Source organism: Zosterops lateralis (genome assembly GCF_965231275.1).
Source record: "Zosterops lateralis genome assembly, chromosome: 6".
NCBI classification, from domain to species: Eukaryota; Metazoa; Chordata; class Aves; order Passeriformes; family Zosteropidae; genus Zosterops; species Zosterops lateralis.
In genome coordinates this window covers 22,869,579-22,886,954 of record NC_139761.1, presented here as the reverse complement: position 1 = coordinate 22,886,954, position 17,376 = coordinate 22,869,579, and the positions used below count along the sequence as shown (strand labels likewise).

Below are 17,376 nucleotides of genomic sequence, written 5' to 3'. Positions count from 1 at the left end.
GCAAACAGCAGCTGCGGTGGGCACCCTGTACAGGGAGGGTGCAGCCCACGCTGGCAGAGCAGGAGGTGGAACACACAAAGATAAACCTTACTTAGGAATGCTCACGTGCTGAGTTAAGTACTGTGATAATTAAATCGTTAGTCACATTGACAAGTGGGTGGAAGAGGCTGAAAACGTCTGATGTAGTTTGCTACAGGCAATCATAGATTTACCAGTGATGCATCTGTCACACACAAGGATGGGCTCAGACCCAAGGATCTGCAACAGCTCAACTTCAGCCTATTTCCCAGAAGTGAAATGGAATGAAGACACCAGGCCTGCATGCCCAGTGCTGTAAAACAACCAAGACCCACTACCAACGTACGGCATGCGAGCAGCTGTATGATTTCACATACTTAAAATATTCATCCAGGAAAAAACTTGCAGAGGCTAATCCTTATCTAGAGATCTGGGGATTCCCCTTCCTGAAATTCTCCCTGATAGTACTAACTAGTTATCTAGCGTTTACATATCTCCAGTTTTACTATGTGGCATATCTCACTTGGCTACTGCATAACAAAAGGCTTGCAGGGCCAGCAGAGGAGATCTGACAGCATTTCAGCGAATACCTAACCACTCTCTTCATATCTGCCACTCACATAGTACCAACTCATCTTAGCAACAGTTTTCAATCTCCTTTAAAGTACAAAACTGAAAGTACTTCTGTTTGTCTTAATGAACAACATTTTACATGACAGCTGATGGCAAAAAATTGGATCTTGTAATCCAGAGCACCAGCCCTTGTTTAACCAGCCGCAAAATTCCTCCACGTACAGCAATATAATTAGGAAGGGGGGAGGGAGAAAGGTAACCTGTATTAGGACACCTCACTTGCTGTGATGGTCCCACTCCACAGAGAAGCCTGTGCACTCTTCCAAGTCTAGAATTAATTGTTACTAGAGAAGCCTAAAAGGCTTGTGGGAAGTATGTTTACTTGCTGATTCCGGTGACAGGTCAACTTTCAGGAAAGAGGAGTCTGTAGGAACATGTAAAGAGGACAAGACTCACAGCAACAAGGTGAGGTGGGTTGTTTTTCCCCAAAAATTTTTATTTGAGAAAGCTGACAAAAGTCCCCCACCAGTCATTACAGGTAAATCCACACCAGTGCCCCACACCTGCTCCCCAGTAACTACACCAATACACTGAAGATCAAACATAACACCAGAACGATGAGAGTGTAACAGTCACCTGGGGAACTTAAGGCCTCACCATCATTTTTATGATAACTTTCTACTCAGATAAGGATGGGGAGAGAATATCAAAACAGACAAGACCAAAAAAACCCTTTTTTTTACTGTCTTCTCAAGTTATATGAAAACAAAAGCAAAACCTTAACAGATCTACAGGCTTCAAACTGTAGGACCTAAAACTACCTTCAAATGACTTCTGTAATTCAGTCCTGTGGCACTGCTGCTGTTCTGCACTGTAACAGCTTTCAAAAACATACAAGGATAAAATGGATGCAAGGGCAGAGGAGTGGACTTAGGATCCTAATATGCCTTTATCAAAAACCAAACAAACTAAAAGCAATCAAAGTACTTGCAGTGGAACTAACAACTCCAGGAACTTGGGAATGGCAAAGAACTACTGTATTTAGATGACAGGAGATCATCTTTACATCCTCTTTTCCATTGCCTCACCTTGGACAACTGTTTCCTTCCTAGTAATAGATCAGACTCAGGTCAGAAATTATAAAACTATGCCTTTTCAAAACTGCTAGGCTGGGCCCAGGGCCATGACAACCCCATCCCTACTCAAAAGTATCTAGACACAGGACACCAGAATGCTGTGCTGCTGAACCACTTGCTCTGAAGGAATGCAGAGACGATGAAAGAATCGTAATCACTGCCTTAAAACTGCAGCAAGTCCAGGAAGTTAACCTACCTGCTTTTTCCCAGCCTGGTTTATTTAACATAGTACCATCTGGACAGCTGAGAAATGGCGAGAACCTGCTGGTTCTTGCTATCTAGTACTGCACAGGAAAACAACAGTTCTGTTGAGGGCACAGTTCAGACTGCCCCCTCAGATGTAGAATTAGCCTATTCCCACCTTGAACTGCTTTTTTCAGTTCAATCAAATTTTTCCAACTCCTCTGCTACCCTGCACAGCACTATTATACCCTCAGACCTCAATGCACGGTACAGGCCCTCATGCCTCATGTGAGCATCAGCTCACCTTGCTTTGAGGTCTCATAAAATGACATTCAGCCAGCTGCCTGGAGAGATGAGAAGTCTCCTGCTCAATGTAAGACCAAGTTTCCTAGCATGACTGCTCCCATCTGCTCTGTGACTGTACCTGACCGAGGCCTCCTGCACAAAAAGCTGTTCCTGACCAAGGTTTTCAGGAAAGCTGCTGCACCATTTCAGAACAAGAGAGGCAAATCCAAGACAAACATATGGGGGAAGGGTGGGACCAAGGCTGGATAGCTTATTTGAGCAAAGCAGGCTTCTTTCCAAGCTCAAACACACTTCGAAGCCTGCCTTAGAAGGCTCCCCTTCCTCCAGGCTGAATCCCTGTATGCTCAAGTGCTCTGACCTGTCAGCACAAAGACACCAGCTCCCACAGGGAGAAACACAGAGGTCCACGACAGGGACCAAACCTTGGAAGACCCTCTATTCTCAGGCCCTGCTGGAATAATGAATCCTACTGCTTTGCACTCATCTCCATTTGCTCGAGGCTTAGGATCCCAGCTGGTGAGGACAGGGAATCCCCCTGCTCTGCCCCAGTGTGACCTGCCTGCCACCTGAAGAGCACAGCAGGGTCAGGTGGTTTTGAGTAACACTGCAGTCACAGACAGATGAGAGACATCATCAAGCCATGATTATAAAAGGAGAATAGACAGCGCAAAAAATCTGCTGCAGCTGTCATGGAAACATCTTTTTTTTATTTAAATCGCTGCCCCAGGAATACCCAAACCCATTATAACCTCCCCCACCCTTAACATCCAACAGGATTTCACAAGTCCCCCATTGCCTCCGATGTTCAGGCTCTCCTCCCCCTTCAGGGTCCAAGTTCCTCCAGAAAAGCTCCAGTCAGTGGGTATCATCTGTAAGATGGCTCCAGGAGGCCATGGCTAGGTCCCAGCGGTGTCTAGCTGGGTCTGAGAGCAGGGGGAAGAAGATTTGCTCCTTTACTCAATCAGCTTCTTGGCCTTGAAGAAGCGACGCAGGTAGAAAACCTGCCAGGTGGCCAGTCCAATGAGACAGCACATGGAGAAAATGCTGAAGTACAGAACCCGGGTGTTTGTCGACTCTGAAACACACAACAAACCATTGCACCTGAGTCTGGCATCACAGGATGCATCCCAAGATGGCAAAGTTCCCAGGATGACTTATCTTCCCCCATGCAAAAGCAAGACAGCATGAAGGCAAGGGCACCTAAGAACCAGCAGCACTTGAGAATAAAAGCAAAGGGAACAACAAGGAGGACAGTAAGAGGGAACAAGGTGAAGCTGTGGTTAATGGGCAACATTGAATAGAATAGAGTAATTCACATTAGGAATGGAGACAGAAAGAAATTACTTCTAGAGACAAAACAACAAGAGTCAGTGCCTGCTTCAGGTTTCCCTTACTAGGAACAGAACAGGCAGAGACCACTGTAATTGCTTGATCTCCACATGCTGCCCTAATAACACATTTAGCAGAAATGAGGGGTTTTAGAGTTCCATCCCTCTGAAGGGACACACAGTCTCTTACCATTTGTGTCCCTCATCTCCTCTTCTCGTTTCTTCATATAGGCAAAGTCATTAACGATGGACTCCGAAAGATCTTCCAAGCGCCTCAATTCTACTTCCAGGGGTTTCAACTTTTCCACTTTAGCAATCTAGAAAACAGAAGACTCAAATCACTGAACCAAAACCAAAAGCTCCCACATGGGTTTTTACTGCCAGTTTGAGCCACTCCTCCCCACACACTACAGATCTGGGGCATCCTTCCCCTCGGGAAATACCTCTACAAGCCAGAAACTATCATTGCATAAAACATTAGCACTTCTCCCACCTGTTTTCTGAAACACACTTTCCTACTACTCCTCCTACACAACGGAGGAGCACAGTATGCATACAAGCACACTTCTTCCTTATTCGGCTTAATGTTAGCTTATTCACAGTTGGTTTCTCAGGAGTGGGTAGAAGATCTTGCCACATGACTAAACCTCCAGTGAGTGTAAGTCACAGACTAAGATAGAGGTGACTAACTTACGTATGTGTACGATACAGTTCCATAGGCACGCAGGCTATTAGCACCGAGACTCACTTCGCTAATGCTCCAGAAAGCCCAGGCAGCCCCGTTCCCAGCAGCAGCGGCTTGATTATCCTACAAGAGCTCGGGGCTTTCATCCCTCAGATGGAACCTCCAGGGCAACAGAGGCTCATGGCAGGAACCCCGCAGCCACCGGATGGCGCTGCGGGGCCGCTGCCGGGCCCGGCTCCCGTGGGGAAAAACCCGCTTCCCTCTGGATCGCTGCCGGATCCCGCGGGACATCGCGTCTGTGCACAGCGCCCGGCACCACGGCTCACACGCTTCGTACCCAAAAACAAAATCCCGCTGCAAAATTCAACTAGAAAGCACAGTACACAACAGGAACTGTTTAAGTCGAATGTGTAAACGTGTGTCTCTGCCCCAGTTGTGGCTGTAACCTGACACACGTTACATAAAACCTGTAACACAAGGACACTCAAAGGAAGCTAACTGCAATTCTTGGCACTTCTCCAGTGTAGAGTTTGGGTAACTGCCATTCTTGCATAGAATTTGTCACTATTACCAAGAAGTGGCAGGCCCCTGCCATGAAGGCTGGATGCCGTGTGCCCAGGTAATGCAGCAGAAGAAAGACGAGTTACAGAAAACACACAAAGCATCTGCAGTTCGCCACCAGTCTCAGCCTCACAGGATTATTCAGATGTAAACTGCATGACGGCCATCTCAGTTATCCAGGCTGGCAGGCAGGCAACAGGGCACCCAGCATGAAGGTATCCCCAAAATGCCACTTCTAGAGGCAGCTGCCTGGGCATCAGAGCCAGAGCTGAAGAGATGCTCGTGACCAAGGCAGTGCTGGCTAATCAGCCCTTCCACTGAAGGGTCTCCACATGACATGCATATCCTGGCAAGCAGCAAGCCATCAAACAAACATCTGAGGATTTTTATGCTGAGACAAGCTGTATATTATAGCTCTGCCAGCACAGCAGTTGTCAGTTTGGAGTGTGTTTGAGAGGAGGGGTAAGAAGGAGTAGGTTAACTCTCTCCTGCTTTCTAGCCAATAGGTTGTAATGACAAAACCCTGGCCACATACCTGCCAGCAGAGACCTTTGCTGAAAAACTGGCACTAGTGTCTGCATGCCTACAGCCCAGACTCTGCTGACACTGCTAGAGCAGCAGGTCTGTAACACACACAAGGCCCTGGGCAGCTGTACTGACAAGCCAGCCTTGCATTGACCAGCTCCATTATCTTCCTTGAGGGCTCACTTCCTCATTCACAGAAGGCTACCAAGGTTCCACTGGGATAAAACAAGGTTTATCTGCTCCATCTGCATCTCTTCAGCTGCTCTTAATAAGTGTAGCTACAAACATCTAATAGCTTTTAGTCCTGCATGTATTCCATGATGTGTATCGAGATTCACAGAATTAATTAGAGTGGAAAAGTCTTCTGAGATCGAGTCCAACCTAAGACCTAACACCACCACAACAACTAGACCATGGCATTAAATACCATGTCCAGTCTTTCCTTAAACACCACAACCTCCCTGGGCAGTCCTGGAATCTTTTGCCCCTAATGAACCCAATATGCGTAGCTGCTCCAAGAGATTTTGTAAAAAAGCCCACCAAGCATCTGCAATGGTGGAACATCATCGTCCTAGAAAGAACATCTGGACCACCAGCACCAGGATAACAACTCCAATGAGCTTCCCAGGGGTCGCTTAAAGATTTGTCAAAGGCTAAGTCTCTTCCTAGCATAGAAAGAGACACACTATAGCCAAGAATTGACAAGGGGTAGCCCATGTGGAAAAAACCCTAGATCATCAAGCATTCTTAGTGCCATCAGAAATCTTTCCACTTTTCTGTATTTTCATTTCTACTTCTTGAATCGATAAAGTTATTCCTTCCAAACCCAGATAACTAAGGTATGACACTGTGGTTAAATCTTCTAATCCAGTTCTTCTATTCCAGCTGCTTTGCTCCAAGCATATCTGGATCTATGAAAGTTTATGAAGCCAGACTTAGGCAGTATCAGCGACCCTCATTAAACTCCCTGAATCAAGTCTCCTTGCAGCAATTCAACAAGAAGAACTAGGGCTGTACAAGAGGTCTCTGGCACCCAACAACAGATGAACGCCATACACAAAAGGCTCAGAGAGGCTGCAATTCCATGAGAGAAACCCAAGCAACATTCCTGCCCTCTGAGGCCTTATAGCCACCTGTCAAGTCAAAACTCACAACTACTACAGCAAACTGAGAAGAGAGATGATGAAAAAAAGAAAAGAAAACACACTGCAAAGGAGTGGGGTTAAACAACTATAGCAGCTATACAAATAATAAATCAGTTTAAGCCCTTTGTAGACATGCTGCTCAACAAGGCTCAATACAGTCTACCACTCTGAGAGGTCCTCACAAGTCAAGGATGCTTGCTGGGGCTGCCAAGATCTGCATTTGGTATCAAGTGGGACTCCAAGTCTAAATTCTTCTTTTCTTGTACTTGTCCATGGACCTTTTCCCTCAATGAGCATAAAAAATGCATTTATTCCAAGACAGTTTTATCAGTACAACCAGGGAGCCTGTTGATGAACAGGCTCTTACGCCACACAGGCATAACAGAACTCTCTGCACAGCAACAGTGCTTCTAGTAATGTCACTCTAGAGTATGCTGTGGGGTGGTATTTAAAGGGATTCTGTACATAAAGCAAACATAATCCTCCCAGTTACGTTCTCAGGGATTCACCCCATCAAATTTCAACATCTTGCAATCCTTCAGTAGCAGGTTGACAGACAACTGGCCCTAAGAGTGCTCCACTCTTCCCTGACCCCAGAACATTTTTACTCTCCGTGTAGGATGTGCTCCAGACTGCCTTAAGCTGTGATTCCTCTGCTGTTATCTGACCCCAAGCACCTCCTTACAGTCCACACAGGAAGTGTTCCCAACCAACCTAAATCATGCAAGACCAGACAGCCCAAAGTTTGAAAGGATATAAAAACACCAGCATGACCATCTCAGAAATCTATTAATTTTCTATCTGGAACCATGCACAGCCTCCTCTGCTACCCACTCTCCTCTCTATGGCATCTCTCATGCTCTTATACACAGTGGACACAGCAATCATTTGCAGGACTCCTTCTCCACCAATAATTCTCATTTTCTTGGGCACAGACTCTGTACTGAGGGATGACTGATCCTAAATTCTAGTGAGCCATAAGCCCGATAGCTGCCATAAAAAATTCAGCATCCAAACCAGTCAGGACTGTCTCAGCCACAAAGTAACTGCTACTCTACACTGCTGGCTCTTGGGTCTAAGCAAGTTATGTCCTCCTAATATTGAAATGTTTCGGCTTTTATGCCTATTTCCAGTGTCACGCCTTCAAACCAAATATCCATTCCACAGCAGCTGCTACTCTGCCAAGCACCTTTACACTGATACACTGCCAGTTCTTAGAAACACACAAGTGCCATTTCAGGCCTGCTGAGCCAGTAGGTCTTATAGGCAAGAAGGTAAGAACAGTAACATTGAAACTTGACCTTTAAGAGAGGGTCTGATATTAACTTAAAATGACCTCTGCTGCTGGGGAAACTTCACCTCTCAGTATCTTGTTGCCTCTGGTGCCTACGCCCAGAAGCTGGGTCACGCTGTCCTAACAAAGAAATTCACACATTAGGCTCCAGTTCCCAGAGTACAGAATCAATTCTAGTCGATGTTTGTCTCTCTCTCTCTTTTTTTTTTTTTTTTTTTTTTCCCCTCCTGTAGCACACAAAGCTTCACTGCTATTGTAGTTTGCAGACAGGCTTTCATCATCACTGGGAAAACAGCTTCCCATCACGAGCCCAGATCTACAAAAGGCATCACGTGAGTGCTGGGAAAGGGGAGCCTGCAGTGCAGGCAGCCAGGGGATCTACCTCCTCGTAGTTCTTTGCTTCAACGCCATGCTTCATATCCAGAGTCACGAGCTGGTCCGGCATCCTCCCTGTTCCTGGAAGCATAATGAAAGGATTCCTTGTGTGAAACATTTAGCCTGCCAGGAAATCACCAGCTCTTCCCACCAGTGAGGAAGAACTCAAATCCCTCCCCTCCCTCCATGTCTGCAGCTAACTGTGGAGGCAGCACAGTCCAGCCTAAAAATACAGAGACTTCACAATAAATCCTGGCTGAAGAAGAGCCTTCCAAAGATAATGAGAACAAGCTGTAACTAAAAGCACTGAGTGTCTACAGGATGCAAATCACTGTAAAAACTGCAGAGGATTAGAATATGAATGCCAGCTGCTATGAGACAGCCTAGTGAAAGACAAGTCACCAGAGGGGCAAATATTCAACTGGGAAGTCCATGTTCACAGGAAGTGAACCAGCAACTTGTCAGGGTTACTGGGGCTGTAAATGGCTTTACAATCAAAGGAACAAATGATAAACTTCCCCAATTGAGGAACACAGTATATGAGGACTATTGGCCCTCACATGCTGGAATGTCTGCAGAATCCAAGGCAATCCCTTTATCTCAGATACCCAAGAACCACACTGCTGATGCAAACCCCAAGGGAGCAAGAGGCTTCTGAAGCTGGGAAAACAGTGCCTCAGAGAGCAGCCAGCTGGACCTGCACAAACAGCACATAAGGCTGCAGTCACCAGCAGAGCAGGTATCTTTCAAGGCTGTAAGCCCCAGGCTAGGGAAACCGTGGCTTATAGCGTCTTTCAACTGCTACAAACTGTCACATCTGAGAACATTCACAAGAGGAAAAAAAAATATCAGATAATCATATCAGATACTCTCAAAAATTCTGCACATCAGCATAGCTGAGTGTCTTTCTCTACTATACCACCCACCAAGAAAATGTCTGTATGTAACACATTTCCAAATCCCAGCATGTTGGGACATACAGCTGTCCTCAACTGGCTGCCAACAAAACACAAGGATTTACTTAAACTATGAATTTCAGAGTCTCTACCCAGGAGAATGTCCAATACTCACATTTTGTCTCAGAAGGCTGCCAGGTGGGCATTCCCACACTCCACAAACAAATTCAATGTACAGGTTACACTAGATCACTCCAGTTGGAGCTAGGAAGATATTCCAGATCTTCAATACAACATCCCCAAATTTTTTCTCTACCCATTCATTGGACAGCTCTTCAACGCCAGATTCACCTTCTACTGCTAGCAGGACAATGAATAATCTACTGATAAGATGGTGCATATCAACTACAAACTACTTCTTAAGTCTCCTTATGGGAATGTACTACATAAGAGCCCAACAGATAAATTATGATTTATAATGGATGGAATTCTGTTGTTTTCTTATAAAAGACTGGTTATTGTAAGAAACCCCTGAAGTCCCAGCACTGTTCTTGAACAGATAGGCTGTATACAACCCCCAGCAGTCCTTTCCCCAACCACAAGTTTTGACTGCTTATGCCACACACATTACTGGCATGCAGGGAGACAGGCAGGTAGGACAAACAATAGTAGCTGCAGAAAAAAACTCACAGCACACAGTTTAGTGAGAGGTATTTTTAATGGTGCTCAATTTATAGCAATTTGAGTTGAGAGCTGAAGTTTGCAGGAAGAGATAAGAAAGATGAAAAGGCCAGTGGACAGAAGAACAGAACTAGAAGAATTAATTTGCTAGACTTGAAGGGAGAGCTGCCAAGAGGCAGTAAGAAACCAGAAACCTTAAAGCTTCCAGGTGCAAAAGGGATGGAGAGCAGACATTTTGTAAGAGGTAAACATTGTCAAGAACTGGCAGTGAAAAACTCAAGCTGCTCTCCTATAAGTTTACTAAGCCCAAGGCAGCTCCCTTCACACTCATCAGATCCTCAGACACCCCTTGCTTCTGCAGCCAAGGATCACCAACCAGGCTGGATCAGCAGCAAAGAGAAAAACTGTCAAGATTCAGAGATCATGAACTAAACTGATACCTACATTCCTCAGGTCTTCAAGAAGTTATCTCATCTGAACTGTTTCCTGGGAAATTAGGGGAGCTCTTCATTTGCAAAGTCAGTGGAAAAGCAGGATGGTTGAACTGAACATCAAAAAGTTTTCCCACAGGAATTCCAGAAAAAATGAGTCCTAACACTCTTAAGAAAGTTTGGGAAGAGAAGGACTACAGAAGAAGCATACAGTTAAAGATTAACACACGGAAGAGTCCTAGAGGGAGAATGCAGTGAGGCCAGGCTGTTCATGTAAGATAAGCATATTGTGGTAGAGTAAATGTGCCTGGGAGCAGAGCACTGGTCAGGAAGACAGCACCATTCTGCCTGGAAGAGGGTAAAGAGCCCATCATGCAAATACCCACAGCTCCAAAAAACACCCTAAGAACTCCTCTGTTCTGATAAGGTGAACCTGTGATATAACATCTCTTTCCCACTTCCTCTTCCTCATTTCTGTGGTTAGGCATTGAGAAATCCCAGTTGCTTGGACCCCTCAGATCCAACAGCTCTAGGTTTCCTCTACCAACAGTTTGTCTCTTTCAGTACTCCACAAACATCCTCCTTGGCTGCTGCCGTAAGTCCTGATTACTTACTTGATGAGACTGGGAAAAAGACCCTAACCTTTAAAGGGAAACATGAGAATTAAACAGACTTGGTAAGTTGCCCCACTCTCATGCTGACCTTATAGAGGGAACAAGGTACTTCCTTGTGACGTGGTTACTTCTTTCCAAGTATCTCAACCAAGTCCTGGAGATGATCAAGCCTCAGAGTGTCACGTCCCTTACTTGAACACATCCTTCACTTCCAGCAAAGACATGGGAAGTCTGGAGATACTCTAGGTGCAATTTGGGGCACTTGGGTCCAAAAATAAAACCCTAAAAAGAAAGACTCCAGAAGAGGATCCAGTTGCTCTGTTGATGAGCTCTAGATTTTGGCAGCTCAATGCTCCACCAGTCATCAAGGTAGAAACTGCATTCAGAAATACTTAGTCCTCAACCATATTGAAAGCTTTAAAACAAACTTGCAACAAGAGAGTGAGGAAATAAACATTTGTTACAGTCAAAACAGTTGTAAGGGGCTCTGTCTAGGCAAGAAACTTCTGCTTAAAAGCATCAAACTAAGAGTCTAGACACAACTAAAGAAAGAAACCTTTCCCACTTCAGTGTGTGATCACATGGAAGCTATGAAAAGATCTGCAGGACTGTCTGGAGAGAGTTCTCAAATACTCAGGTGTTGGAAAGTAAATAGCACGAGTGACTCCCAGATGAGTCACTAGTGCCTGCATGTCTCAATGTGTTAAGGAACATTTGGAAGTCCTACTTTTGGAGTAAAATAAAAACATAATCCTGAGCATTCGGGGTCACTATTCTATCTGTAAAATACCACAGAAGAGGTGTTACAAGCCAGATCACTCTCAATCCCAGCAAAGAATATAGCCTTCTCTTTCTGTAAAGTTTTCAATTTGCAAACTATTTGCATCTTATATATGGACCAGAAACAGCAAAACAGCAGCTGCCTTTCAACTGATTTGAGGAAATGCTGCTAGTGAATGCTCTGTGAAACACTCTGGGATCTTTCAGGATAAGACCTGAGAAAAACTGGACCCAAGAAGCAGAACTCCAACAGTAACCATGAAAAGATGTAGCACCTACAAACTTGCATGTGCTCCCACCAGCACTGATGAAACTAGAGCCCACACACTGGCCACTTTCAGCACATTTGTCCTGAAGTTGAGATTGGGCATTCAAAGCAGTACATGCGTCACACTCACAGGAAACAAGCCCCAGCACTCGTTAGGCAACCGTCCTTGTAGCACAAATGCAAAGCTGACGTCCTGCTCATTTCCCCTTCCCTTTACTGACCACTTCAAGAGCAGTTGCGGGTGCAAATCAAGGACATGTTCGCTACACACACACAATCCAACCTCATTAAATAGTTGACGACCTAGGGCAGGATAGCTACCAAGAACACACTGTGCATAGATCACATTCTACCAAATGGGGAAGAAACGGCCTGCTGGGGTGAAAGAGAGGTCCTGGAGATGATGGCACCCAGCTCTGTCCTGGCTCAACTGCAAGATGGGAAGCAACATTAAACTGGCAAGAAGAGTGTGGTTTGCTCACTGGTACTGCCACTATTGCAACTGTGGTGACCTCTGCGGGAGAAATGCCCAATTCCTCTTTCAGAGGAAACCCAAGTGCTCTACACAAGAGCCACAGAGGATTACTTCAAATGCAAGACACACAGATGTTCTGCAGTGAGACAGGCCACAGCCTCCTGAAGATCAGCATCAAAAGTGCTCTACATATTCAGGATCACTTTACTTGTATTCCTAATCCACACAGCTACAAAAACTTAATCAGAAGCTAGAAACACCCAGCACACCCTTCATTTCACTTACCCACAGGAAGCTTGCTCTCAAAGCAGGCCTCAAACATATCATAGTCTTCTGTGGTGAAGGCAAACTTGCCCTTGGTGGCATCCTCCTTGGCATACAGGATGTGCCCAGCTGAGTCAGTTATCTGTAAGAGAGACAATGAAGGTAAGAAACACAGTACTTTGCTGCTGTGAGCTCATGCTGCCTGGGCAGCAAGAGTAATCCTTTGGAGCCTCCCCTTTGGATCTACTGCTTTTTCATTTCAACAGTTTCTTTCCTTCTTTGTGACTTCATCAATTGCTCCCCTCTTCATCCACACACCATGAGCTGACAGAGTGAATATTAAGTAATTATTGACTCTTAGATCCAAAAAACCACCAACCAACCAAAAAAACCCACTCCCCCCAAAAAACCCACCAAAAAGCAATTGACCAACAAACCAAAAAAAATCCCAAACTGAAACCCACACTAATTTCTCTTCCTCCTATGAATCCCAAATACAGACTACATGTAAGAACTACGGCTGAACTAAACTGTCATTCATTGCCTTTAGTTTGCAAGCAAAATTCATGAAATCCCATAGCAACAGAGATGGGAGAAGGCTTATGGGATAGAGTCACATTCCCCAGAAGATGAAATGGAGAAGGGTACATCTATTCCTCTACAAATGAAGCGTGAGTGTGGCCCTGAGTTACACAAGGTTTGGGTGCCAAGATCCACACAAGTGGCCACTTCAGAGGACAATTCAGACTACACAGACAGAATAATGACTACTTTGCGCTAACTCTATAAAACTACTAAGAATAGGCAAAAACTGTGGAAGGTCTACAAAAACGCTTCAACAAAGGGTATAAAAAGAAAGGACACTCATTCCATGACGTAAACTTGAGAATAATTGTGCTCAATTAAACAGCTGAAACACTCTGACTGGGGAGAGGGGTGAAAAAAATGGAAGGTGTCACAATACCACATGAAAATCAACAGTGTGTATTCCACTGGAATGCTTCCCATTTTCCCTTGGTGCTAATTTTTAACAGGTATGTCTGAAACAGCATGGACACTAAAGTTACGAGGGATTTTTGAAAGTCTTGGAGTGAAGAAAGTAAAAGGCTTAGGAATGATTTAAATATATATAAGACCAAAGTACACAAAACAATTGTGGCATGGAAAAGGTAAGTCAGACATTCTACTTTCCTCCAGCCTTTTTCCCTGTACAAAGGCCATGCAAAAAGGCTATGTACCCAGAACTATTCTAAGGAAACACTCTTTATTCTTATTAGAGCACCTAATCAACTCTCTGGCACTGAATTTGAAACAAGTGTGGACCTATCCATAGATGAGAGTTGCTGCATTAGGCAGGAAAAACAATCAAGTATATAAATTCTCACTTTATGGTATAAACCATAGCAGGCAAGACTTCAGGAACAAGGTTCCTCTGTATGCATATTACCCCACAATGTCTTGCAAGGGAATTTGTTGTAGCTGCCCCTGCACCATATGCTGTCAGCATCTGAGAACCAGTGAGGAGCACTGTTCTCTGTGCAACAGCTCAGAGTTGTACCTGTTTTCAAGCGGCAAGGAGATGAAAGCACGCCTGCACAGTCAGGCGTAGGCAGCTGCCACAAGCCACCAGCCACCTCCTGTCTGGAAGCCACGAGGCACTGGGAAGCCTGGCCCCAGTGAGCAGACCCATCTGCAGTAGAGGACAGAGCATGTTTGACCATGCCAGCACAATGTAAAAGCCTGTGATTTGGCCACCACACGGTACGTGCTGTTTAGTGGAGCAGTCACGTTAACCAAGATGCCTCATAAGCGTGACACCATACATTCTGCACACCGGGTTTTCCATCACAAAAAGTAGTCAGAACAACATAGCTCTCAGATGCCCCTATTATTTTGAGCAGTATTTTCCTATGCCTTTGTAGGCACCAGAGCTAATCTTTATGCAGCCTGATCCATTTTTGCCCTTTGCAGCTCATGAACAGCATTCTGGACAGTAAAAGCTCTGCTATCCGCTTTCATCAGAACTGAATAGCATTACCCAAATCAGCCAAATACACTGCCCATTCAGCCGGGTGTGCGAGGGCGGGAGAAGCTGCTAATAGCCCAGCCAGAACGCTTGTGGGGGAGTCGACCTGAAAGGGATTTTTCATGCAATGCTAACGTTATTTACGGTAAGGCAATCCCCTACAGACAGGGCATTGTTTGCCCTTGACAAACAGCCCGATGGGGTCGGGCTGGACAATGGGGCAGAGGCACGTGGCTGCCCAAGGAGAGCTGAGGCGCCCCACGCCCCCCGCAGCAGCAGCAGCAGCTGGCACAACCCGCGGATTCCTCCAGAACAGAGGTGCCTCTGTTAGCGCTAGGCTATCACACACACACAGCTCAGCTCACCGGCACGGACCGAACTGAGCCTGCACAGAATTAACTACCGACCTCCTCCCTCCTCTGCTCGGTGCCCAATCCAAGGAGCCAAAGCAGACCATCCGGAGCAGAACAGAGTACCTGCAGGCATCATGTCCTGAACTGACCTTTGCCACACACACCACAGACAAAGCAGGCTCTATCAGAGAGGTTTCAGCACTTATAACAAGTCCAGCATATTGGGAGGACACAGCATACCTGAACAATGAGAAGGAAAGCAAGAACTGCACACACTATTTTTTCTCCTTTGTATCTTTTCAAACTATGTAGGACTTAAAAAATTATTTCATTTTATGGTTCGAACAAAAAAGAACTTCTATAAGCAGTACCACCTGGATAGCAGCTTCATCAGCAAAGCCAACCAAGACTCAAACATGGGATTCGCTGGTTCACCATCATCTCCCTAGATAAGTCCTATGTCATAAAAGTGAGTTTTGGAAGAGACCTTTTGGTCATCTACCTAAGAGTGAGTTGAGAACCTGAGAACCAGGAGGCTTGGTTACCAAGCAGTAAGAGACAGAGGGGAACATGGCACTCCCCGGCAAATACTACATCAACATTTTAAAGCCTTAATGCTGCTTGGCTCTGCCTATACACAGACAATTTTCCTCTTACAAAAGATACGAGAACAGAAGAATAGGATTTTTAAAAAAGTAAGACCTCAGAAAAAGCCTTCTCTAGCCATAAACAGGCACAACTGCCAACAATGCCACGGCCTTCAGGCATTGGCAAGCAGATGCTGGAAAGGCAACCTGATTTCACGAGGTCTAAAATACTCAAGAACACCAAGGTCAGAAACTCCCGAGCAGACGATTCTGTCTCTGTTTGTGTGGTTACTATTGAAACCTTTGGGAATGTAGACAAATAAAGAAGGGGACAGAAGACTGTTATGAACTGACTGTGTAGCAACAGACCTTACTGAACTAGGTTGGAATTTTGAAGAAAGCCTAAGAAAGGCAGATTGTGGGCAGCACTAAAGTGAAGTTGTTGAATTTAAGTGAAGCTGTTGAAGTTTAATAGCTGCGTGTCACACAGGTGTATTAGTCACGTATATTCTGCCAACCCTGTATTCCTGAACATCCTTCAGGATCATTTCCTTCCCTGCAGCAAACATCTGCCTACCTAAAATCCGTGCAAGCCAGGACACAGCAAGATGAGAATAGCCATCTTGTGTACCAGAACCTGATTTCTCGGCCCCCATTCCATTGTGCCAGGATCCTGCTGTGCCAGGCCCTGGGCATGGAGGGAGCCCTCGCAAAGCCACGTCACCATAACTCCTTCCAGCTCTCATGGTGTGTGTCGGCAGCCGTGGTGCGGCTTTATCGCACGGCCCATCTCGCCAGGCGCCAGATAATCTGCATCCTGTGCGGATTAAACGGCAGATTGTGGGACGGGCCGCTGCAGCTCAATCTTTGGGGAGAAAAAGCTCCTATTTGGCTGAAGCTAAAGCGCTGCCCGGGTCCCTGGCCGCCCGGCACCAGGAGCTCCTGGCGGGCCGGTGGCCGCTCGCACAGGGCGAGTCCCGCGGGGCGGCGCAGGCCGGGGCCGGGCGGCACTGGGCTCCCGCGTGGGCCGGTGTCACGCGTGGGACACGTCACCCCTTCCTTCCTTCCTCCTTTCCTTCCTTCCTTCGTTCCCCGCCCCGCACGGCCGGCGAGGGAAGGCGGGGCCGCGCCGCCCGCCCCGGCCACCCCCGCCCCCCCGGGGCCGCACCTTGAGGTTGGCGGAGGGTCCGCTGGAGGAGCCCGGCGGGGCGGTGATCTCGTACTCGCCCGTCACCAGCGTGTCGCGGTGGATCTCCTCCCGCAGGCACTTCCGCGCCTTGCCCGGCAGCTGGAAGGAGATGGGCCGCGCCGGGCCCACCAGCAGGAGCAGCAGGAGCAGCGGCAGGAGCGGGGCCCAGCCAGGGCGGGGGCGGCCGGGCAGCGGCGGCAGCGGCAGCGGCATGGCGGCGGCTCCGAGTGCGGGGCGGGCCGGGCCTGCCTCCCTCCGCCGCACGTCACCGCCGCCGCTGCTGCGTCACCGCGGGGCGGGCCCGGGGCGGGACGGGGCTGGCGGGGTGCGGGCCGGGGCCTGGCGGGAGGAGCGGTGTGGGGTGTGGGGGGTGCGGGCCGGGGCCTGGCGGGAGGAGCGGTGTGGGGTGCGGGGTGTGTGGGGTGCGGGCAGGGGCCTGGCGGGAGGAGCGGTGTGGGGTGTGGGGGGTGCGGGCCGGGGCCTGGCGGGAGGAGCGGTGTGGGGTGTGGGGTGAGGGCCGGGGCCTGGCGGGGCGCGGGGCGGGCCTGGGGCCCACACCTCAGCCTCAGCGGGGTTGTCTCCTCATGAAACAAATGAGCAAGGCAGTTAATCCAGCAATAATGGAGGGGAACTAGTAACAATGGCTTCGCTCGTTAGAAAACTGGAAAACTAGAACAAACCCA

General features: G+C 47.2%; 1 protein-coding gene across 1 annotated transcript; it reads right to left on the bottom strand.

Moving 5' to 3' along the window:
* Positions 1–1,050: 1,050 nt before the first annotated feature.
* TMED10 (transmembrane p24 trafficking protein 10) lies at positions 1,051–16,925 on the bottom strand. Its single transcript, XM_083863473.1, has 5 exons — positions 16,673–16,925; positions 12,560–12,680; positions 8,137–8,210; positions 3,735–3,861; positions 1,051–3,291 (listed from the first exon to the last, which is right to left on the bottom strand). The coding sequence occupies exons 1-5, from the start codon at positions 16,904–16,906 to the stop codon at positions 3,170–3,172; spliced, it is 678 nt and encodes a 225-aa protein (XP_083719599.1). The 5' UTR covers positions 16,907–16,925; the 3' UTR covers positions 1,051–3,169.
* Between the last annotated feature and the right edge of the window lie 451 nt (positions 16,926–17,376).

Excerpts from the sequence above, each read along its gene's own strand:
- TMED10 (XM_083863473.1), bottom strand. The coding sequence starts at position 16,906 with ATGCCGCTGCCGCTGCCGCCGCTGCCCGGCCGCCCCCGCCCTGGCTGG. Across the intron at positions 3,862-8,136 it reads AAGCAAAGAACTACGAGGAG|ATTGCTAAAGTGGAAAAGTT; the intron begins GTAGATCCCCTG and ends TCTGTTTTCTAG. Across the intron at positions 3,292-3,734 it reads GGAGATGAGGGACACAAATG|AGTCGACAAACACCCGGGTT; the intron begins GTAAGAGACTGT and ends TGTGTGTTTCAG.